This window comes from Gavia stellata, chromosome 7 (assembly GCF_030936135.1).
Source record: "Gavia stellata isolate bGavSte3 chromosome 7, bGavSte3.hap2, whole genome shotgun sequence".
In the NCBI taxonomy this organism is placed as follows: domain Eukaryota; kingdom Metazoa; phylum Chordata; class Aves; order Gaviiformes; family Gaviidae; genus Gavia; species Gavia stellata.
The window spans coordinates 40,677,627-40,703,118 of record NC_082600.1 but is presented as its reverse complement, the minus strand read 5'-3'; the positions used below and the strand labels follow the sequence as shown (position 1 = coordinate 40,703,118).

The window sequence follows — 25,492 nt, the reverse complement described above, 5'->3', positions numbered from 1 at the left end:
GAGGGCCACACACAAGGCTGTTTCCCTACCATGGCTGAAGACATGCATGGCTGAAGACAAGCAGGCATAGAGGGCACCAATGGTGTCCCACAAAAGCGCCTTGCAAACACAGGCTGCAGCAACCCTGCACATTCATTGGCATGGGGACAGCAGCCTGGGACCAGCTGGATGCGTGGAAAGCTCATCCCCATAGCATCCAGCTCTGAGTCAAAGCATGACATTTTCTAGTAAAATAAAAAGCAGCTGAGGCAAGCTGGCTGCAGAGTGATGAGCCAGCTTGAGCAGTTTTAATGGCAGTGGGTGTGGGTGCTGGCTGTATGGCTCTTCCTGCCTGCAGACCGTGTGGCTGGCAGCCTGCTGTGGAGGGAACCGCCTGCCTGCATCCCTCCAGCGCGGCATCGAGGTGTGGAGGCTGCCTCGCAGAGCAGAGGAAGGGAATTTAAAAATGACAAAGTAAAATAAAAAGAAAAGGGACCAGGTCTCTTTCTCAATCCTGTGAAGGAATCTGGGGTCCTGAGGAGGAAGTGCCTGACAAGGCTGCGGACCCCAGACCCGTGGCAGCTGCCACAGCAGCCTTTGCGCAAACACACACTGCAACTGCAAAGGGCAAAGGCAGAGAAACACATGTGCATGCCAGGTCAAGCAGTCCTCCTAGGTGAAAAAAAGGCCGTCTTTGCCAGTAAATACACCAACAGACTCTACCAGCTAATGGCAAAGGACATACGCATTTGGATAAAATATGAAACAACCACCCCTGCTGCCGATGAAAACCTCTCAGCCCAGGTAGGTGCACAAAAATAGATCTCACCACTAATTGCTGACTGTCTCCTCCAAATTTTCCTTTTTTTCACGATTAATTATTTTCCCAGCCACCCCAATTTTAAGTTCCTTTGTGTAGATTCTGCTGGCACAGAGCAGTGTAAGTAGAAAAAAACTTATGAAAACCAGCTGGCACTGATTATTAAAAGTAATTATGAGAAAATTGCTCAGCATCTTTACAACACTCAAGCCAAGTCCTGCCACTGCATCAAACTGGTCATGTGTGCCCTGATGGGACTGAGTTGGGGACAGAATCTGCAGCAGCAGCCTTCCTGGACAATACAGAGCAGTTGGGACAGGGGGTCTGGATAAAAGCAATGCTTCAAAAGGTGTGTGCTGAAAATGGAGCCTGTCCCTCATGGCATGAAGCTCCTAGCCATTGCTTTGCTGACACTTTTTGCCAGGGATCTCAAAAAGGGTAGGGAAATATATCCAAAGGCTTGGTCTTCTGAACTGCAGGTCTGCAAAAATCTCTCCCTCCCTCTCTCCATCCCAGGATTCATTTTGTTGGCTATTGAATCCTTTTTCTGGTATGAGACTTTGGGGCTTGGGGTGGGTTTTTTTTGAACTTTAACTTGGTGAAAACCACGTGTTCCAGAGGGAATGGTGTCAAATGAAAATAAAGGATAATCACTTCCCTGACCCTGGCTCAGCAAAAGGCCAGGAGCAGGTCCTGGGCTTCTCGGGCGGTCATGTACACCCGTCCAAAGCAAGAAAGCAAAGAGCATGTACAGTGCTACCAAATGGCTGGAACAGTTTTGCACCTGTTTTGTGCCCATTTGTGCAGGACCACAGAGAACTCACCCTTCTCTGAACCCGCTGGAGAGGAAAACAATGCTCTAAACCAAGCGAATACCAACCTGCTCTTCCCCTGGTGTGACGGAGCTCACTCCCGTGGCTTCGCAGCCTGTCTGCACTGCAGCTGCCTTTCTGGGACGCTCCCCTGCCTGTGGGCAGGGCTGGACGGCACAAAGCCACCCCATGCCAGGCTGCCATGAACACCGGAGCCGTGACAGCAGGCAGTCAAGTGCCTGCTAAGCTGGAGATGCCCACCAACGTCATTGTTTCACCTTTATGGGGAGTAATGGAAAAGTTTCTCAAGGTCTTTTCTGTTCCTTTCTCTCCCTTCTCAAAAATAACTAGCAGAGCATGCGCCTGGCTGCTCCTTCACCGTTTCCAAAGCTCCTGTGCACCCCCACCTCCCTCCATGGTGCACTAATTAATCTACACTGCTCTATCCCCAGGGACTAAACCCCTGCTCTGCAGCCAAGTCACCCAGCCCAAACTCCTTCTTGCCTCGAGCGAGGAGGTTTGTCATGGCACTCATTCTGACATGAAGCTTGCTACCGTCTAAGGACATCCAGCTACCATTTTGGCTACTATGGAGGAGGGCTGGGGGGTGGTGCAGTGGTGATTATCTGCTGTAAAGTAGCCTGCAGTAATGTGCGTATCAGCAGAAATACAAGCAGGTCGACGCTTGACTGCACAGCACGAGTGGGGCGTGTTGCATAGATACACAAATAAAACGCGATGAGTTGGCCGGGGATCCCAGCACCATCCAGCCCTTCGCTGCTGAGCCGGCCGCTTTCAGCGGCCCCGTGATTTCTATCTGCTGCAGGGTGAAGGCTGGGCATGGAGGCACAGAGCTCAAATTGGGCCAGGTGTACAGCTGTTCCTCCCGAGGACAAGGCTCTGCCCTCATCCCTCCTCTCCTCCAGCCTGGCAGGGGAGGAGGACTTCTGTGCGAGACAGGGAGCTACACCCAGCTTCCCCTCTCTGCAGCACACTGCTTCCAATCACACCCTTGCTGGAGGCCAACCTCATGTTCCCCACTGAGCACCATGAATCTGCAGGATTGAGGCCAATAATACTGTGGTTATTTGTAATAATGACACTGGGAAGAACGGAGGAAAAAAAATCTAAAAGGGATTAACAAAGTATGTATGCCTGGTCTGTACACAGCCTATGTCCACTGTCTTGCATCAGTTAGTGGTGTGAACAATATGTTCCTTTTATCCTCCCTGGTGCCCCTCATAATTCTGTCATTGTATCTCAGTCCCGACCCATAATTTCTACTCCCTCTCTCCCCTCTCCATTACTGCACTCCCAGAGCAAGGAGGGGAAGCTCCCACATCTGTGGTTATTGTACAGCATGGAAAAAAAGTAACTCTTCAAAATTACAGTATCTTACCAATCTCAAAAACATCAAGCATGTTCTGAGGCACCAATCAAGCCTTGCCACCTCGCCACTGAGCAAGTTGCTATTATTATTCCCATTTGACAGAGATGAAGGTAGGAAGCAGGCAAAGTTGAACCTTCTTTTCCCCAGGGTCACACAAGAAAGTAAGTGGGGGAACCAGGGGAAGTGCATGGATTTTGTGGCTCCCAGTCCTGTGTTTAAGCCACACAGCCAACCTTTTCCCTTCTCCTGCCCACTCAGCTTGCCACAACCCAGTGCTGGAGTGCAAAAAATTCCAGATGACATAAACTTACCCACAAAACACTCATGTGTGAATCTCAAGACATAGAGACGTTCATTTGCTTTGTGCAAGCAACTCTTTTAGCCTAAGTCCATCATGCTAAGCTTCTGACAGAACTTATTTTCAGTAATAAAAGTAAGGCTATGTCCTATCAGTGTGATATACAGGCAACGTTAGGATAACGTCTTTGGGGCAAGACATACTCATGCTCCAGAAAGACGTACTCATCAAGTTTTAAACAACTGCAGTGAGTTTCTACTCACATCAGTGAATCCAGGACCTTGTATGCAGGCTCTAAACCAAATCCTCCATCCATGCAGGCTCTGATATGCCACTGGGTTTCTCTTTTCCTTCCCTCTGCTTTTCAGCTATTTAGAGGAATTTTAAAGGGATGCCTTCTCAAAGCTGCACCAAAGGTACTAAAGATCTTACTGTGTAGTTCAGCGTACAGAAACTTCATGTTCTTTCTGTCAGCATCTCTATACCTACACTGCTTCAGAAATGTTCACTTGCCCAACACAATGCAACGTGATTGCGAAGAGCTTTACAGATTCTGGATTAACATCAACTCCCCTCCCACATTGTGTGAAGCTACATCTACACAGATCTACTCCTGCCTTTTTTGTGCCTTGCTATGTTTACTCATGCACCCACAGCTCTTTCTAAAAGAAACTTGATTCTTACTTTCACGGCTGTGTTAACATGACACCAAAACCTGCTCCTCCGGCAGTTTGCAGGGGGTGAGGATGTCACGCTGACACATCCAGGGCTTGATCTGACAGCAAACAAGGACTGTAAAAAAAAAAAAACCCACCTCTGGTTTGAATGGGCTTAGCTGGGAGGAGAAAACTCTCCTGCTTTGAAGCACATGAACCCTCACATGTTCAAGAGAGACTTGGGGGTGGGGGACACACACCGTTAGCTGATAGGGGTGGGAAGATGGCAAAGGGTTTTTATGCTTTATAGCATCAGAAGACTTTGTCTTGCACCTCTTCCTTTCCCCACAGCCTCTGAACTCTAAGTCAGGTCTAACCTTTTCAAATGTAAGCAACAATGGTTTATGCTGTCTCAAACCAGACATTTTGAAACACAAGGCTGACTGCTGCCCTCCATTACCTTCCCCTAATCCACCTGCCAGTAGTCCCAGGCACAGGAGACAGAGGGGTTTGTCTCCTTTTGTCACCATATGCATGCTTTTAGGGCACACAATGACAACCAGGACAAAAATACCACTGGGATTTCATTGTATTGTGCCAATGCAATGTAATTTGGCAGCACAGAGAGAATGCAGCAGAAAAACAGCAAGGAAGATGGTGATGGGAAACCACACACTCAGGCTGCAGGAGTCAGGAGTCAGTTTATGTACGATCCTGGAAGCCAAATGTAAGTGGGACACGTACACGTGTACATGCATGCACACAGTCAGACACGCAAACGTATGGGAATAAGTCAGGAGCTGCGGGAAGCATTTGAACACAACCACAAATGCAGAGATCAGTGGTTTACCTCCCAGCCCCCTCAGAAAGAAGGGACACTTGGACAGGACCTGCTGTAACTCTACATAACCACTGCTTTGCTACCCTGACCTGGGGGATCCTGGCAGAAACATGGTGCTGGCAGAGCACATGCGGACATCAAGAAGGCTAAAAAGAGCTCAAATCCAGTTCTCCTGTGAGAAAATGCGGCTGGAATTCTTGATTACTGGGTGGGTTGCAATTATTTCTTGTCTCCAAGGAAAAGGAAACGTCTCTGGGGAGCCAAAAGCAAAGGAAAGGGAGAAAAGGAGCATGGGAATCACTGCGGGGAGGTCTATAGGTAAGGCATCCAAAGGGAAGATCACATGGTGAGGCTAGGAAGGTGAACACAGGAATGGGTGAAATTTGCACCAGTAATGAACAGATTGATGGGTTTTGCTTCTCATACCAGACACCATCTTTGTCACAAGGAAGAGGCAATTTTAATTGCCTGCACTGAGTTTGGGAGAGAGCTGAGCAAGACAAACACTTCTCCATATTAGTTTTACCTTGGGTCACCATGTTTTCCCCAAAACACACATTGAAGCTGTGCATATGGATGCCATACCCTGAGCCTCCAGTGAAGAAAACAAAAGCGCTCATTCCTTTCTTAAATAAAGGAAAAAAAAAGGAAACAATATTTTCATTTTCACACTAGCAGCAAGCAGCAGGCGAGAATCAAGAGGTGCTAAGAGATGCAAGTATGTCCTTTCCAACAGATACCTTCTTCTTCGCCAGCAATAAGTCCTGGTAAGCATTCGAACGGAGGAAGCGCGCATAGCTGTCACTCTTCATCAGCTTGTAAATGTGCTCCTGTGGGACAGGAGGAAATGAGAGACAGAGAATTGTTATCAAACCTCATTTAGACATCACAGGGATTTAAACCACAGTGAATTAGAAGGAAGAGAGACTGATCAAAGTTCTAATTAAGTCTGCTATTATTGATTATCTGTGTTGTGGTAGCGTACAGGAGGTCCATCCTGGGGCAGGACCCTGCTGTGCCCGGGGCTGTATGAACACAAAACAAAGAGATGGCCCTCACCCCAAAGGCTGGCACACGTTATTCGGTAATCAGAGTCACTCTGCAAAGACTGCAACTCTCTGAAGTCCCCAGATTATAAGAAGGTGTCTAGCCAGGCTGAAACTACTGGGTTGTTTCAAGAAGGAAGAAATAAATACCAGAAATTGTCCCATAGATTAGGTTTCATTTTACCGCTCATAGATACTTAAACTATCATCCAGCACTCTCCTCCTGTTCACGGAGGGGAACTGATACTTGGACACATTTTGTCTCCACTTAAGACACATACTTAAAGCAAGCCAACCTGTTAATGTCCCAAAAAAGCCTGTATCTCTGGTGACTACGCAGGGAGGTTATACGACTAGCTCAGATGTGGATGGCGACATCATATGTATGAAGTTATGTCAGATGAGTCCCTCCCATAGGGTCTTTTTTCTCCTAGCAAGTCAAACTACTGTTACCAGTTTGCTCTGAGAGCACTTACTAAGTGCATCTTCAAAGTTATGAAGTGGTGTTTCATTGCAGCAGAACTTCATGCCTACCCTTTTTAAATTTCCTTGCTTAGTTTTACTTTCCTGCTGAGAATCCCTTAACACAGTCAGCTCTTCTTCTCCTAATTATCCCTGGATTTGTAATAGATATTATCCCAAATGCCAAGAAAATAAAATCAAAATACTTTGACCAAATAAAGACTGAGAACACACAAAAGGAACTCAAGAGAAAAATGAGCACCCTGGATATTTCTCTTAGACTTTGCCCAAGGAAGCACTTTTATAGAGTTAATGAGCAATTTTATCTATACTGATTTATACAACGTGAAATATTCTCTCCTGCCCTAAAGCCATTGTACATGAAACTTAGAAGAGCCAAACCAGACTGAAATCACATAGCTTATTTCACAGTGTTAACAAGCCAAGCAGAATTCCTGATCTTCACCATCATAGGTAATTAGTGATGACCTGTCTATACACGGAAGAACTGCTTAATTCAGCTTTCTTGCACTATTTGGTGTAGTCCTAAGAGGGGCATAACTGCCACTGGTTTTCCTACGACACAGCATAAACACATCCTTTGAGCTACAACCTGGTGTGGAACAATCTTTACTGGTTAATTTCCGTACTTGCTTTTAGACCTGACAAATCCTCATTTGTATAGCACTATCTATCTGAAGGATAGCACAAGATTTTGCAACAGAAATGCTTGTATAAAGTCATTTAGCAACTGTCACCCTTCCTTGCTGCAGAAAAACACGAGGGAGGGCATAGCTTCATACTTCTCACCTACAGCACTGCCATGACATTTCACATCCAGCTGTGAGACGTTTGTTCTATTTATTCAGGACAGAATGAGCCAAGCACGCACTGAGACAAGAAGAAAGAAAATGATGCACATCATGGATATGGTCATCAAAAGGTTTCTATTTCTCTGGTGTGAATAAGGATTTACAACATCAGCTCTCTCTCAAATACTTCAACTAGCAGAAACCTGGGATTCAGTTGATTTAAACCCAGCCATATTGCAACTAGTTCATCTGTATTGTTACCTCTTAAGGTCTCTCAAGGACATGCCATGTCCTCCTAATGAGTTATTCATAATTACCTGGGGAAAAAACCCCGCCTAACTGTGTACCTAAAAGCCTTTTTCCTTCCTTTTCCAGGACCATGAGGAGACTGATGAGTAAGTAGGGCAGCCACCTTGTAGCCCATCAACAGTAAAGGGCCTGAGTGGTCTCCAGAGCCTCCCTCCTCTTTGTGGTCCTCCCTCGCAGCACCCAGTACATGCAGGGTGCTGGTGGGAGGGGTGCTGAAGTGGGCAGGAAAGTGCTGTGGGGCTGAGGTAAGACAGTGCGTGACAGGGGTATTTTGATTAACATTTTGATAGACACCTGATTAAATTTTTTTACTACCTTCCGACTCCACATGGTTTCTTTACCTGTGGTCAGATAACTGGGTCTGCTCTGAAAGGCAATAATAATGTTTTTGGAAAATAACATTCAGTTTTCATTGTCATGCAGACAGATCATGAGCTGTTTGCAGGCAAAGGAACACAGCAGAGCAGGGCCTGGCTGGCCATACAAACCGCCGGCACGCCAGCAACAACTATCATTCTTGCTCATGTCAAGACAACTTCATGTATTTGACCTTAAAACAATATAAACTCAGTATCTGGCTGTGGGAAGGGGGAAAAATTACTTCGATCCTGAGATGAAATAAACCACAAGCCGACTTCTTAACTGAAGCCCTTCCCTGAAAAACAGGACTATTGCACACCCACAGCCCAACTGCCACCGTGGTTAGCTAATTGGTATGAAGCATTTTCTCTGCTTTTTACATCTTGGGATCACTGAACAGCAACACTGCTACCTTTCAGCTGTTCACCAAAGATACAACCAAACAGGGAATAAGTATTCGTAGGCTTCAAATGCTAATGAAGGAAGAAGGCTGGGCATAGGGGAAGGGAGGAACATACATAGCTTCAGAAGCAAACTTTACTGCTTAATTGCAAGAATTCAAATGGCTTGGAAGCTCTGGACTGGAGGCACGAATGATACACTGAGCATCTCTTTTAGACTACTGCATTTCTGAAGCACCTACTGGAAGTCTGAGCCAGTTGCTCAGGTCAGCAAAGACTGCCTTCCAATTTGCAACAGTACAGGACAGTTTACATTGCTGCAGCCAAAATCCCCGCTGAGACTGCACGATGAAGGTTCCTGCTAAAATTGTGGCTGCAGTGTGTGTTCCGCCCAGTTACACAACAAATCTAGCTGCAGGACAGGAAACGCCAGTGGCTGGGGTATTTGTTTTCATCTTTAGCCTACTCTGTTCTTTGCCACCAAGCTATTTTCTGCTGTACATTCTGAAACCTGCAACTTGCTAGGGAGAATTTACAGCTAACGTTTAGCAGCTCCTCATTTCTTAAATACATTGAAAGCTACTGGAGGTTTGGCAATTGAGCATATTCTTCTGAGGAAGCCTGAGCAACGGGCCTATCGACAGAAGTGTCGGCACAGATTTAGCTGCTCTGTGCTACTTGTGTGAATCGGCTTGTCCCCTTCTCTCATGGATTTTTAACTCACTTTGGATAATTGCAACCCTCTGGTCTCTCACTTCTTATTTTAGTGAGCAGCTGCTTTTGTTCCTCCTCTTTATCACATGGTGGAAAGGGATCATAACCTCACCAAAGACTGGAATCTCCAACTGCAGCCAGCATCTCTAGTGATGCACTTCATACACATGCATGCTCCTTGACATACCTGACACTGCTTGCAAGAAATTTGAGCCTTCCCATCCTTATGCTGAGAGAATTCTGCATTTTGTAAAGTTGTTTATTATAGGGTAACGAGCTCGTTATTACTGGCTTCCTGAATACACAAAGCAAATCCACTACTTGTGTAATTTTTAACAATGCAGCTGCAGCTCTGGACTTTACAGTCCCCCGTGCTGCGAGCGGTCTGGCCAGAATTATCACTGCGACATTTCTTTGCAAGTGCCATGGGAAGTTCCTGTGCCACACCTGCACAACAGCAGGAGCAACATTTCATCTAGGCAGTGTAGTATCTCCCAGCCATTGCTGGGTGCCACTTCCCAGGTAGGGCTCGGACTCCCAGCCCTCTGCTCTAGACTTAAGACAGCAATCCCTTAAGGAGACACATTGCAAAAACAACAATTCAAAACAATCTTCTAACAAAAATTGCCCAACTGACCTATTAAACCATTAAACAAGGTAGCACCCTGCTTTTAAAAACAGACAGAAAGCAGGAAAACAAAAAGCCTTTCAAGATTTGCCTAGGAGGTGACAGGCATCACACATCCCACCGGTCTCCCCTGCAGCCTTGCCAGTGATCTCTGAGCACCAAGCAACCGTTTCAGGCCACCACGGTGGCAGCTGCGAGTGAAGACAGGGACTGACTTGACATGCGCGAGCAAGCCCTGGCAAGCTGGCCTTTTGAGCTGACCGGTCACTTAGCCCCTCACACAGCATGCTGTTGATGAGTGCTGGCTGTACTGATGGTCCCCTGCGAGGACGGATGCACATTTGGAAATGTCAGTCTAACATAGAGGGTGACACGATTACCTGCTTTTGTAATTACGGTGGATTTCATCTCCAGGAAGCAAACAATTCCCTTACAAGACTCCTGCAAGCAGAGTGGGTTTGCTGGCAAATATCCCCAGAACTGTTGTTCCCCAGATCCTGAACCAAGGCAACAGAGGCAATGGGGCCTGTGTAAATCTCTTCTTGAGAGAAAGGCAGACCCCCTTTTGTGTTTTGGGCACCTGAATCACATCTCCTTCCCCATGATGGGAAGAACTACACAGCGGGCCTGAGGGCTGTACAGCTCCACTGAGCATCTTCTTTATGCCTAGGCTTGTATCATGAGAGTTACACTTGAGATCACGTAACCATTCCGCCTGCCATCACCGTTGCATGATATAAAGGAGAACAAACAGTAAATTTTAAAGGGAGAAACGTTGTCACTTCTGTGAATTAGAAAATGAAGGAACCAGCCAGGTAAATCACAAAAAAAAATTATTTTCTACAGTTATGTGAAACCAAGAGGAAATCCCGCCCCAGCTACAGCTGACAGCTTAAGTGCAGGGAAATAAACCCTGATAAGATTCAGCATCTCTCTGCTGTTTTCCTTCCACAAGCTCTATCTTTGGAAGAAGATGAAGGACAAGCTCTGTAAATTTTACTGACAAGAGGGGAAAGGGGGAGGAAAAAAGAAAAAGAAAGTTTGCAATCCAGACGGGAACGTGGGAGGTGGCTGAGATAGCAGAAACTGTCTCAAAGCTGCACCTGCTTCAAATCAATGCGCTGCAATGTGATCTCAGGTCTCTCTCCCCCTTCGCAGTCAAAGTGCAGTGACCCTGAGGAGGGCATGGGTGGCAGCCAAGCAGGACCTTGGGAATATCTGAGAAATATGTGGGGAAAAAACCTGAATAATAAAAAAATAACACCACCACCTGACTTGCACAAAGCACCTGGCAGACCTCAGGAATTGTGTCCTCTGTTAAGAACATTTCTTTTTAGCAGAAAATCTTGGTTCTTTCCTCTGAAATGCGTGGATGAGACAAGAGCGGTGTTGGTGGTTAAACACATCCATTTCTAATCCCACCCACTTACCCACTGTGACATTTTGTGACAGGCTGGAGACTTTTTGGGGGTTGTGAAGGCCAAGCACAATGTTCTCATGACCTTTGAACACCAGCTAGATTCCAGAAAGCCCTTAAATTTTAATTTGCTGATAGAAAGTTTTTCCTGTTTGTGCCTAAACACAGCTGTAACCTTTAGATGACGAGGGGGAATAGGGGGAAATTGCAAATTCTTTGCTCCTTTCGAGCACAGGTTTCCATTTAGCACATTTTTAGCCCATTCCACAGGGCTTACACTAAGGCTAGATAGCTGTTGAGATTCACTTAAGTCCCAAGGGCCCACTTTGCCCTTCATAAACTGCTCAGAAATCTCCTTGCTCTAGCTATACCACTCACATCTTTTGGATTGTTTTGGAGCACCCTTCACCCTGTCACCAAGACCTGGCATTAAACTAGTGAGAGTTGACTTGGAGACCCCTTTGTATTGCAAGCATGTGAACACCAGCAGCCGCCCCTCTGGCCAACTGCAAGGGAGATTTGAAGAATGTCAGACAAATCCATTTGAAGAAAAGCCCACAAGCAATGTAAAGCAGTGGATTAAATAATTAAATAAATAACAGCAAACCGCAATGAACGTTAATGTTTGTTCTACCTGTATGCTGGGCACTGGGGAGGAATTTACTGCAGATTCGCACACGAGACAGCAGAGCCTCAGTGAATGACTTGTGGCCTCCACTGGAAGGATGATAACAGATGCCAGCTGAGGATCTGCCTGGGGTTTGCCTTCCAAAGAGCTGTCTCCATACCACAAAGAGGACATGGGAAGTAGAAAGCGGGGAGACACTTTTCTGAGCACACGGTGTGTGACTGCTGCACCTTCCAACAAGACTTGGCAGCAGCCTGATACCTTTCTGTCGGCACCTCTACTCTGCATGGACATCTGTGGCAGGGGGGCTGAGGTTAACCCCTGTGCCAGCACACATGCACACTGCAGTCAGCAAAACCTGCTATCTGGGGGCTGTTGGAGACGTATCCTATTCACTCTGTTGTACTCTTCCCAGCCCACCCTCAGGAATCCTGCCTGACCGGCAGGACCCCTCACCACACCACCACCAGGATCTTCCAAAAAGCCAAAGAAAGGAAAGGTGACCTACTCCTCTTTAGTAGTTACTTGTGCCACTACTGAATGCAACAGTTTTTAGGAGCAATTATGATCAATTGCCATTCAGTCTAACTGACGGTGCTGAAATGCACTTAAGAGAAAGCAGGAAAAAATGCTGCATCAGCTCTGGAAGCTGAAGTTGTTGGTAGCAGGCACAGCTGAGATGAGGCAAGCAGTGAAGAAGCTGCAGAAGAAAAGACCTTAACACTTGCCCTGACTGAATCTGATGGGAAAACACTGGGGGGGAGGAGGCAGGGACACACGGGGGTTTTATTCCAACTCCCCTTAACGTCTCCAAATCCCCACTAAGAACGCCTCTGGATCTGCTTATTCTGGTCCCCACATTTAGGATTTTACTCTTCTCAAAAATGCTGTACTGCCTGTTTTGAGCTGACTCATGCATTAACCAGGGAGAGACCCCTTCCCGAAGCCTCACTGGTACCTGGCAGTACTGCCATCGAGCAGGGCGAGGGGTAAATGGGTGCTTTGGCTGCTGTGGGAGTGCTAGGCTTCCCTTGTTTTATAGTTTATAAAAGAAATGTTTCAGGTTGGTAAATGGCACATAAGGGTCTTGGCCTGAGCATGAATTGCTCTGGAAAATCTGAGCAATATCTTTTTGGCCACTCTCAAGTTGTTTAAGTGACACAATAATTTACACCCACAGTTATAGCTGGTGCATTTTCTCCACACTCAACCAAGTTGTTTTTGTTACCAAGGAAAAAAAAAAAAGATGAATAATTATACTGTAATATAGACTAACTTCCCTGCTAAACTGAAAAGCAAAAAACCTCTTTTCAGGCCACAAATGAAATTACACTGGGCTGAAGGCACAGGAACGTAAGAAAGAGCTTTAGCAGGAAGGATAACTGTAAGCAATGAGAGCTCATTTTGAGTAATACACAGAAATCCTTTGTTTAGCCCTGTAGATACATAGTTGGAAACACAACGTAAATCTTTTTGGGGAAAGTGCATCGATAAAAGTAACACATAAATTTAGCTTTGGCTCCTCTGTAAATTGATGAGACAACTGGTTTGCTTCATACCTTCAAACATACAAATGGGAAGGCAGAGCTGCCGGGGGGTCCGTGGCAGACGCAGTGCGGAGAACTACAGAGGTGAAGAAGGGTTGTTGAGCGCTGCACAGTTAAGGGGTCAGCCTGGTACTGCAGAAGGATTTAGTCCTAAATATAGCAAGGACTATCCTGGGAGACAAGAGTGGGCTGCTGGGAGTCTAACGCCCGATGAGCAGCTTTAGACTTTGAGAACAATGATCATGGCTAAGAGGCTGATTCTCTCAATATGGGCCAAATCCTGGCTACTGGCAAAAAGCCCAAGTGAACAGGTTTTGCCTGGGAGGAGGGGACAACCTAGTGTAGCAGTTGGAAGATTGGCATCTCTTTTCCAAACAATACAATATCTAGAAGTCGCAACAACGTAGATGGGTTTTTGCACTCCTATACATACTGTGGTACAGCCATGAGATGAAACTACTCAACTTTTTGGCCAACACTGTGACATTCGCAAGGCTGTTTGCAGCTTCCTCTTTCTGTTTTCTCTATGGAAAATCCTGCCAAGAAGCTGAGTTGTGCCAAAGAGAGGAACACGCAGAATCCCTCATACAGCAGAAATGAAATTCTGTTGCACTGGGGCAGTCTGTATCCCATAGGAGATGGTGACAGAGGAGGATGCAGCTTTACAGAAACAAGCAGCATACAGCTTCTGAGTTAAGGTGGCTACACTGAGGTATGACCAGCCCTGCTTGGATGCCTACCTAGAGAATATATACTACATAAACAACTTTTCACATCTCATCAACATTTTGACTGCAGAATATCTACTGCTATATCACCTTTAAGTGATTGAACTCAAGCTCTTGGGAGTCCATGATACAAATGCATATCAAAATCACAGAATCACTAAGGTTGGAAAAGACCTATAAGAACATCAAGTCGAAATCTTGCATCTGTTTGCCAATGAACCCCATCCAGACAGCACACGACATTCACATCTGCTGTGGTCTGAGAAGGGGAGATGTGAAATGCATTGTAGATAAATCTCCCCGGGGATTTTTTTTTTTTTTTTTTAAATTAGAAGGGTGAACAATTTAAGAGATAACAAACCATTAGAAAAATTAGAGACTGCAGTATTCCTGCAGCATGTGGGTTTGGCAGGTGTGGAACTGAGTCATCTGCAACAACATTCACCCATCGTCCACAAGAAGTGGACTCGTGGAGTCCTGGCTTCTCAGATAGAAAGGGATGCGCTTGCAGGCTCTTTCACTCCCTGCTCGTTCCTGACCGTCACATAAAGAGGAAATGCTCTTGCTCTGGATTTGACACGCAGTTGTTTCTTGCATTCAAGAAGTATGGTGCACACTACTGGCACAAGAGTGCTGGAGTCTGAGTGCCGAATTCGATTTTTAAGCAAGCTAGAGACTTTCCCGTATAATCCATTTAAAGGTATTTTTAGGAGCTAGGAAATGTCTGGCACGAGGCACTGGTACTGCTTGTGCATGCAGTACTGGCCAGCTTGGCAGGATCAACACCCCAAATAACAGGCAGACTATTGTCCTGTGGGAATATGCTGACTGTTCTTGTCACCCCATTCTCATGATCTTTCATTTGGCGAGATCTGCTGTTTTCTGTCACTGTATGTGCAAGGAGAGCTTGCTCATGACTTTTTCCTAGCCCTTCTCCTGGCCCATGTGCAACAGAGGGGTATTAGCTTGGACAGTCATTTGATCCCAGATGCCTTCAGAGACAGAAAGGCAACAGCAAAACAAAGGCTGGATGTTAGATGTTTTTCATATAACATGACTACTAAACCACCAATTAAAATGAAAAGCAAAGGATAAAAGAATTTCTTTCTAATATGTGATGCATATGTAGATGTAGAAAAACTCTTGGAAAAGTAGTAACACTGAATACCTGCTCCTATGTAGACCTCTGCTCTAAGTCCTTTATTTCCTGCTTTGTGCAGCCTGAGGCACGCCAGCATAAGCCTCCATCATCACTTTCCTATTTTTGCTCCCGACACTTAAGTGCTCTTTTGGGTGTATTTGTGGGGCTCTTAGTTTTAGATTCTGTTTGGTTGTAGGTTGTTTTGTGAAATCCACATGGGAAGGAGCTTGCATTTTTGTTTTTGTGTGTAACAAATACAAAGCAACAGTGAGACTTTGGGTGAAGGCTGTTTCTACAGTCACTGTAACCCACATACAGGGAAGGCAACCAGAGTGCAGCATAAGGAAAGATTTTCTCCTCCAGTCCCACAGAATCAGAGCCCAAGGAAGAAAAGAGAATAAAGGTCAAGTCCTTGTGTAGTCCCTAACCTCCACAGGAAGGTCCAGGCTGTCAAAAGCCTCCAGGAGGCTTCAGCACCATCCATGTGCGTATATATAGATGCAATGCTGCAGTACTTTTCAATTGCCCATAGCACAAGCTCCAGGTCTCTGAGCAGTGCTGGCGCAATTGGACTTGAGCCCTGCCTCGAGGCAGAGCACCTGGGTCTGCCCCGTGCCCCTTGCTGACTACCTGCACTGCCAACCAGAGCTGCTTTTCTGTTACCTCAGTTCTCCATCCTTAGTCACCGTACTTTACAGACATGCATGTAACTGGGGTGACTGGGTGAAACTCTAAGAAAATAGGAATAATGTTTCTTCAAGTTCTTACATGAAAGGTGATACAGACACACAATGAATGATTATTTTCTTGTTTTTCTTCCACGCTGTGATTTTGCTGAAGACCTACAAAAGGAGTTCTGTATGCCCACTGAATAAGCACCAGGCATACACTCTATATGCTTGCTTTCACATCCTGTGCGTGCTTGAAAAAACAGTGTCAGTGGAAGAAAGGTCACCCCTCATTTTCCCTTCTTGGTAGAAAATGACATTCCACTTCCAAGAGTTCCTTGCTCACACCTGGAGTTGGTTTTGAATTCAACAGGTTCCTGTCAAGTTCTGTCAATGCTCCCACCTTTCTGATGGGATCAGAATGCAAACTGAGGACTGACCACTGACGAATCCTGCAAGGGCTCATATCTCTATTGCAGTCCAGAACAAACTGAAGCAACACCTGGGGCAGCTGAGAGCATGAACTGGGTCCAAATCTGGGCCAGGTACATTTCTGGTTTGAGCAGCCTGGAATTTGGCATTATGGTCTAAATCTGCTCTGGAATTAGCCAAGGATCTGCACAGTACAGTTAAAATCCCTAACTGAGCCACGATTAGAACTGAATTTCCCCGCATCATCTTCAGAGAAACAGTAGCTGATTAGTTCAGGTAAAGGAATGCCAATCTAAAACTCTATTTTATTTATTAAAGAAGAAAAATAAACAAAGCAAACAGCAAAATAGTTCCAAAGACAACTACATGGCTTACCTTACTTTAGTGTACCTAGCTCTGAAGCCTACCAGTAAATGCCCCTACAAGCAAACATTACTATCAGGAGACACAACGCATTCTTGTGATACGAGTTCCCAATGCCAAGGGACTGACGTAGGGATTAGAGACTTGCTGAAGGCAGAAAGACATTTCAGGGGAGGCAAGGAGATGCTTGAAGGTTGGGGTAGAGGGGAGTCATAATTGTCACACTCACAGCTCTGGATTCCCATGTTAAAGATTAATTACTTCAGCTGTCAGCAGCTTCATTAGCCAAAAGCAGCCATTCGGATGGACCCAAACCTCTTTACTTTCCAGAGCTGGCTGTGCCTGCTTCATATTGCAGGGCCCCACACTGGTTGTTCAATGATGCTGATAACTCCTGTGGGAGCTTACATCCTGCTAAGTAGTTCACTGTTTAATTGAACTGACCTTTCCTGACGGTGCCCCTTGTATTAAAAGCTACTTTACTCCCCAGTGAAAATGGTTTGATAATCATAATATTTTACCCAGTGGACAGTTGTTTAAGAGCAGAAAATAATCAGCTGAATTGGTAGGCTCACCTCTGGAGAGGCTCAGCACTAAAATGACAAAAGGTGCTGCAGATCAAGACAGCTGGCAGAGCTGACAATCAGGACAGAGCTAAGAGTGAGAGCTGTGCTGCATGAAGATGGGGGATGCCAGCAAACCTGGATGGCTGGGGGAGGCGAGCACAGGCTCAGCCGGCGTGGCACACTCTGCTCAGAGCCGACGTGAGCCAGCACAGCTTGAGCAGGGCATGGGGTGGGCAAGGGCACGCGCAGGAGATGCAGAAAGAGAAGGCAGCTCTGTGCAAGCGGAGCAGTGCCGGACTGCAGAGTGCAGCAGCAGCAGCGATGGACACACAACAGGGCAAATATCGTAAGCTGAGGTGGGGAAATAGCAAAACACTTGCTTCTGTAACACAGGAACCGATCTTAGCCAGAGCTCTGTCCGAAATACTAAATGCACGCCAAATTCAGGTTTGGATTAGGAGTCCTTTGGGTATGTTTGGAGCTGAGATTTTCAGTGTCACTTTTCTTAAATAGAGGAACCATTTGCCTTCAGATCATGAGTGGCCATGGGATGAAAAGGTCTTAAGTGAGAGGCATGTTTGTCAGGAACCCCCTTTTCTCCCTGTTTTCTTCCAGGCTAGTTGTTTTACCAGGTGGTTATGCAGCACCTGGGAGAGCTCTGGGGCTGGGATCCAAGGCTGTGTAAAGAAGCACATCCATATAGACTGTTAAGCACCTGATAACAGATGATGCTTTGCTTTCCGCTTACAGTTGTAACACATTCACTAGCCTGAAGTATACTGTGGGCTGCTACACCTTCCCCTTCCCAAGTACAGCAATGCATTCATTCCTAATGCTTTTTCTACAGAATTGGCATTTTGTGGGTCTCCCGGGTCAGCATAAGGGCTAGAGTGCCACATCACCTTCTCCTATTCTTCCACTGCAGGAGCAGCAATTTCATTTTCTCACTTCAGGCAACCCTTTTCTTTCCTCTTAGTGTCTCAGAGCAGCAGGCGTTCAAAGAATGTGCTGTTCAGTAAACTAATTTTTTTTGTGTTCCTTATTCACAAGGACATTTCAGTTGTTTTCCTCTTTGTGCTAAAGCTACACAGGACCGGACAACACTCATTCTCCCTCCCACAGTGGGGTGTTTTGACTGGTTGTGTCTGGTTGAGTCGCTAGGAATGCGGGATGTGTGGGAGCTCTCATGGGCTCCTGGTGCCAGTGTGCTGAGATAAGGCAGCCAGGCTACAACCTGACACAGATTCGTGGACAACAGAGCCCCCAAGGTGGCAGGGCTGACCTGGGGGGGATGCCAGGATGGTAGCTGGGAGATTCAGAGCGCAGTGGGGGGACCTATATTGGCTCCTGGACGTGCAAACAAAAATGTCCCCTCTCCAGGATGAGCCAGTAACAGCCAACATTGCTCCGGCTCTGCCAGGGCACTACACTCTTCAGCAGTGTCCTGTTTCCCTCTGCTTTTGTTAGACAGTCTTCTTAGCTATCTCGTCAAGCAGTCAGAAACAGCCTGCTTGGCTTTTGGAGAGCTACCAGAACTCCACTGCACAAGGTGGTAACTGGGTTCACCTTCCACATTGCTCTGTCCTCTCTTGGCACAGACTCAGTCTCCAAGAGGACCACAGCCAGGCCTGAAGGTCTACCTCATACTTCTGTTTCCGTGAACCAAACCAGATGAGTAGAGGACATCCATCAGCATAAAAATCCTCTGAAATAAAATTAACCCAAAGAGCTAAAATTGCAGTCTAACTGCAAGAGCTCCAGCTTGACTTCATCAACCACCCTTTGAATGGCAATTACATTGTGAACTGATCAGTTCAAGCCTAAATCCTCCATGTCTTCTTCTGATTAAATACTCATTGTCTAAACATCCATCTTCTTTTCAGTACTTCTACTTATCAATTTAATCAATTCCCCCATTATTCACCTATCTGCTTTAGCCTGCATTTTGCCATCATTTTTTTCAGGTAACGCAAATTTGAAGATGATCTCATTCACTGTAACAGCAAAGCAAAAAAGCACATCTTATCCAGAATGTTTTCATACTCCTGTGTTTCTCAGCTTGAAAAAGAACATTTAAGTTGCCTGATATGCACAGGGGATTGCCTTGAAACTTTGCGTACTTTCCTTCTATGCTGGCCCTAAGGAGCAAGATTGCATTCACGAAAATACAGTATTTGATGCTGGTTTGAAAAATTCATTGCCTAACCTTGTATAAGTGGTCCACAACATCTCCCCTGAGATGGAAATATTTTGTTAGTGGAGTATTTTGAAGAACTGCCTTTGAACGCCAATTTAAAGAAAATATAAGAACAAGGATTCTTTTCATTTGCTGTTGGTTTTACTATATGCTTTTGATAAAAATTATTACGAGGAGGATATCTTTTAATTGTGTCCCTGGTAATATTTGCCAAATGATCCCTTCTTCCTTTTTCCTTTTTAGCCTTTATAAAATGACATTTTCACTTTTTCAGAAGGTTATGCAGCTTTATCCTTGCTTGTAGCAGTTTTTCTCAAATTATCTGTTTTCCTAAAGGCATTTTCTGTATACAGTTTATCTGTAAAATTTCCCTGATAAATCTGGGGCCCTTAGGAGAGAAGGATTAAGCTCACTGCATTGCCTGCTGTCCTATCATTATTCTAAGGTATTGTCTGGTGGACAAGTTTCTAGCTGTGTTGGAGGGAGCTACTGCATTTGGGGTTTGGCAGGGGGGAATATAATTAGCTATAAATAAATAAATGATAAAAAAAGTGTATTAACCAGGATTTTGATATGATATCAGCCATTCTGTAAATATGACAGACTTTGGTGACAGGGAGCACAGAGAGCCAAACTGAACTTTATAGCACTCTTTCATCTTTGCTTTCTCTGAGACATGGCTCCAGCTCGCTGCGCCTTGCAGACTTGTAAATTTTGGAACATTTGTTCCCAGAGGAGCATTAGCCTGTTATAACTGACAGATTCAAAGAAAATATCATTTACCCAGCTTGAAGAGATATCCTCAAAGTCACTTCCAACTGTGCCTCTCCTTTTTCTTACAAGTGAGCAGTGACAATGTGATAGTAGAATATCACAGTAAAACTGAGAGTTTTATTAGCAGTAGTTCCATAAAATCAAAACCAAACCTGTGCGTCTTCATATGTGTATCTCCCTGGGTCTTTGACATTTTGGCTTGTTTTCTCATAGCTGTGGGAATCCAGGTTGATAGCACTTTGGGCCCCGGGAGCTAGAAACTCTTGCCAGATTTCCTCCACTCTGGTGGTTACGTCCTGTAGAGGTTGTTTCTTGAGGTCTTGGACGGCCAGCCAAAACCTGTACTAGGCAAAAATTAAAAGGGAAGAAAACAGAAAAAGAAAGAAATCTTGATAAGACTTTGTGGATAAGCTTGGGCAGAATCCCAAAGCACAGATGTAGAGCCTAACCCCGCATCTAGCTGAATTCACAGAATAGTCTCCATTTAGCACGAATTCAGGCGAAGGTGTGATATACTTTACACCAAACCCTTACACTGTGGCTAAGATCAGAACAGCGACTTTAAGTGATACGTTCTTATTCAAACCGCCCCTGCAGAAGTGTGACGTTAGGCATGCAAACAGGAAACCTCCAGAGCTGATGCAGCTGGAGGAGGCGAGTGGACTCTGCCTCCCACAGCCCCGCTGCAAACCAATGGTCATTCCTGCCTGCAGGATCAGTTATCCAAAGGGGATGTAAAATGCAGAACAAACTTAATGTTCATATCATTTCCACAGTGAAGTTGTAGCACTGACACTTAGAGAAATCTTTTTTTTTTTTTGACTTGTAAACTGACCAGCATTCAGATGGATGCCATGAGAAGAGGTCAATATAGAACCTTGTTATGCCCATACTCCAATTTTACAGGGATATTTTCTTGACTGGACCACACTTATGGACTAAAATAAGTTCAAAATCATTGAGAACATAAGCTTTTTGATGGCCAAGAGCATAATCCACATCTCAATCTGTGAAACAAACGTCCATGGAATACTTTTGAAACAGTGACATGCCTTACCTTTTACCCTAGGTAAAAAAAGGGTATTTTGTTGGTGTTGCTGGTTTCATTTATCTTTGACAGAAATATGCTCTTTCAGATGATTAGTTCAGAAGATGCATGGTCCATAGTAGCCTTCTGTTCTGGCCAGCTCAGCCTTTGTGCAAGAAGATATCCCCCGCAGCCTCTGCCCTGGGTACCCAGATCCTGCGACCCCATGGAACGGTTACAATAGTGCTCTGCAGAGAGCATCGATGGCTACAGGGCAAATAGGTACAGAAGGGACCTTCACAGCCTCCTGCAATAACCAACTTTTTCCTACCCCGTGGCAAAGGAGCCCATGGCCCGGGGATGACAAGGAGGGCAGGGCTCGCCTTGGCCATCCCTGCCACGCACCGCTCTCGCACACCTGTGTCTGCTCGGAAGACTGTGCAGTGGGGACAGGGTTTGTCTGGGTCACTGCTTGTTCAGGGCAACTGCAAGAGCTGCACAACTTACAAAATCCTCTGCCCCCACCTTGTCATTATGGGAGACTACTAAATAAACCAGTTGAACTTTAACTGAAAGCCTGATTTCCCACACCGAATGATTCAATGGTGCCAGCCGGCTGCCACTAAGGCAAATGCTCCCCCATGGTGCAAGGAGGAAGATAGAGTCTCTCCCAAACCAGAATCCCATTGGCAGTGAGGGTGGGCGGAGGAGCCAGCATCCCAGTGACTCCTGTGCTGTTTTTGACTCTTGCTTCCTTCCCAGCTGCAGGCAGTACCAAACCACCCCAGAAACACTGGTGTTACCATCACCAAATGAGGCCGCTAACCCATTTAGCCTGGTCCCCTACCTGCAATAGAGGGAAACGGCCAATTTGGGAAAAAAAAGACATCTGCTCTGTGTGCAAGGCCAGCCTAAATCCTCCTTGCCTGTCCCCTGTTCCTGCCCTGCTAGGCAGGCATGCGGGGTGAGGATGCTCCCTGCACCCATGCCTCCAACATGAGCAGGCCACGCTTGCAGGTATGCATGTTTTGTCTCTTGCTTGCAGGTACGCATGTTTTGTCTCTTGCTCCACTGCTGCTAAGCCAGCCCCATCTTGTGCTCTCTCCTGTTCCTACTGTCCCTCTCTCTCACCCAAATAACATGCTTAATCCAACCATGAAGCCTGTGAGAGATAGCAGGAGGCAGCATCACTGTGCTGGGGGCTAGGACCCCATCTAGACAGGATGCGCTGCACGACCCTACCAGTAACTTGCAGAATGACTGCCTGCCCTTTGCAGCGCTGCTCCAGTGTTTGCAGGACTGCTGCATGCATGGGGACGAACACCACAGCCCTGACTCACCCAAGCCACTTGATCATACTCCTTCATACGGTTTTCCCTGCTCCCTAGCAGGCTGTCAGTAAAACGGACTGGGGTATGCTCAGATGCTACACCAGTACCTGCAGAGTCCCATAGTGGTGGTACTCACACGGTGACATTCAGTTTTATAAACCAAAACAGAGTATTTGGGGTTGGCAGATGGGTGTGCATAGTTGGCCCTTTTCCATCTGCAAGATGCTAAGTGTGCCTGATGTCCTGCCTTGTTATCTGAACCATAAGTGACACCCCAACTTATCACATGCATGCAGAGAGTAAAGGGTAGCACTCACAGTGCAACAATCTGATGCCATATGTGTGTGTCTTTACTTTGAAAATATTTTATCATTCAATTTCAGATAGGATGGAAAGATGTGAACACAGAAAAGGCATAAAGAGAAAAGATGCTAATCATTCCAGAGTAGCCTGGACAATTCAGACAAGCACTTGGCTAGAGAGAACATTTTCTGCTGGCTTATCTTCTGCCCCTGGAGCCGGGGAGGCGGGCTGGGAAAGCATGCTCGTGAGAGAACCGGGCGCACTGTGAAGTGACAGCTTGCCAGAACAGGAGCACCATCCATTTTAATAACCATTTGGCTCAATCTGAAAACCAACCAACCACACCAACCTGACACTAACAAGAACAAGCTCTTTTTACTGCAAGCAATTGTGAATTCATGCCCAAGGCTGGATGTCCTCTTCAAGGCAAAGGGGAGTTTTGTCTTGGTAAAAATTTCAAAGTTATTCACTACAGCTGGTATCTGAAAATCAAGGAACATCAAAGAGGGGTACCCCAGCCTTGCAGCCTCGACTCCGAGGCAAATTCTGTGCCACAAGGAATCATCCTGAAGCCAGTGCATAAGCAGGGCTTCCTATGGGATTTATACGGCATTTACAAGAGAGAAGCAGGTATTTCTGCCTGGGAAGAGAGCAGGCACACAATGGCTGTACTGGAATTTGTGCTTAATTATAAAGTGCAAACGTAGTCCCTGAGTCAGTCCTGCGATTTCTGAAGCACAAGCCCAGCCCCACGCTCACAAGGAGTCCAGAGATCCCACATTGCCTCCCCCATTTCTCTGGGAGGTGCAGGGGCAGATCTCTGGTGGACACCTCTTGCACAGGGCAGGGGAGGAGGGAGATGTCCTCATGTCTCCTCTCCTCAAGTGCCCTATAAGCAGAGCAGGACTGGCACAGGGACTGTCTGCACCGAGGGAACAGCAGCATTGATCACAGGTTCTTTGCCCTTTATAAAACAGCATGTAAGATCTGGAGAAGGCTGATAATATGGTGTCCTAAACTGTTGTCAGAGGCATAAACCATTCCAGCCTCATCCAGCATGTAATTAAGCTGCTGTCACTTGCAGGAGATATCCCGTAATGGCGCTTTATCCTACACAGCCCCCTCAAGGCACAGAGAGCTCCTGGGCCTCAGCGTGCCCACTCCGCCTCCCCGCAGGGCACTGCCGAGGTGCTCCGTCACCCTGGGCTGCTGTTTGCAGATGGCCCTTGGTGAAAAGACTGCTAGGGAAGGACAGGGGGTTGCTTCTGAGGTTGTAAACCAAAAATTAATTTTAAAACCTGATCAAGAGGCAAAATACGGATGACTGCAGGGACTGAGAAGAGACTATCAGCGTAAGGACAGGGTTGTATTCCTATCTTGGGGGAGGACATGATATCCCTGGCTTGACAGTGGAATCACCAAGTGACTATCCGAGTTCGCAACATGAGCGCACTCCTCTCCACGTAAATAGCTGGTGCACCTCCCATCTCGCGTCTCTTGCCATTCACAATCTTGTTCTCACTTCCTTTCAGCAAGAGAAAAGACAGCTTTAACAGCACAGGTGGGAGGGGAAATGAACGAAGGTAGTATCTACAAATCAACATGCGGTTCAGGCAGGAGAAACGTTTCCTTTCTTGGGTTAACAGCCGGATCCTTGGCACGGTGAGCCTGGCGTGGCTGAGGCCGGCAGAAAGCTGCCCTCCGTGGGGCACGGTGGGGAGAGACGGCTGCAGCGAGGCTGCGAGCTCGGGGCACGGCAGAGCGCGGGTCCCTCACTGATACAGCATTTCCAGGGAGACTGCAGTGCCAGTGCGAACGAGGGCAAGCTTCCCGCTGCCCAGCCGGGCTCCCCCTCACCGTCCTTCCTCCGCTCCCCCCTCCCCGGCTGCGCACCCCCCCTTCAAACCGCAACTCCCTCTCACTGCTGCCGTTTAGTTTTCTGGGGCAGGAAACGCCCCTCTCTAGTCAGGCAGCGCCCCCGCGCTTCGGCTCCTTCGCCAGCGAGTAGATAAAGCCCTACAGCGCACCAGGTGCCGGCTCGCTCACACTGACGGCCGGCACGGGGGGGGGCCGGCACCTCCCCCCAGCCTCCTGGAGGCGCCCAGGCAACCCTCAGGCAGAACAGCGCCGCCCGCCCGCCACCCCGGCAGCGCCGGGCCCGCCCGCCGCCGGCTCAGGCGCGGGGCTGCCGTGCCGCCTGCTGGCCAGGCGGGGACGCGCCCTGCCGCCCCCGGGCGACCCCGCCGGCACTGCCCCTCGCACGGGACAGCGGGGACAAGCGCGGAAGGCAGCGGGCGGAGCCAGTATCTGCTCTCCTCAACGCCCGAACTTTTCCTTTCCCCACGAAAACCGGGGAAAAAAAAATAAATTGGCAACAAGCTTCAGCCATTAGGGGTCATATAAGATACAAATACTTTCTGCAGGTAAAATTATTTTCCCGATAGCTTGATTTTCAACATATGTTCACATATGCATCGGTGCATTGCAAGCTTCCCAGTGCATTCCTATAAAGCATCATGTGTTCTCTATTTAGGTCTATAAACAGGTGTGCAGTCTCCTTTCCCTTCGGGTAAAGTTCCCCTGTCCCATATTCCCACTTAGTGGTTTCTCTTTCCAGCTGACACTCTTTGAAGTTGGCGGGGGGGGGGGAATAAAAATCAATCCACCAGTTAAACGAACATCTCAGCAATCTCAAGATGTCTCAGGAGATTTCCAGGTCATAAAAAAACGTATAACAACTCTCTGTTGGCCGCCCTTTTTTTTAATTGAAGCTTGGCGTTTTGTCTGCTATATTTTGGGTACTTCAAAAATCAACAGAGTCAAAACAAGTTGTAGATGAAAG

General features: G+C 46.7%; 1 protein-coding gene across 1 annotated transcript in view; it reads right to left on the bottom strand.

Annotated features, from left to right (window-relative positions):
* The window catches only part of RGS6 (regulator of G protein signaling 6), a 293,534-nt gene that overhangs the window by 23,775 nt on the left and 244,267 nt on the right, over nucleotides 1-25,492 (bottom strand). Inside the window, exons 15-16 of the mRNA XM_059819792.1 lie at nucleotides 20,142-20,328; nucleotides 5,537-5,626 (exon numbers count right to left, since the gene is read on the bottom strand). Of these exons, the coding sequence (XP_059675775.1) occupies nucleotides 5,537-5,626; nucleotides 20,142-20,328 (277 nt within the window). The remainder of the gene's footprint in view (nucleotides 1-5,536; nucleotides 5,627-20,141; nucleotides 20,329-25,492) is intronic.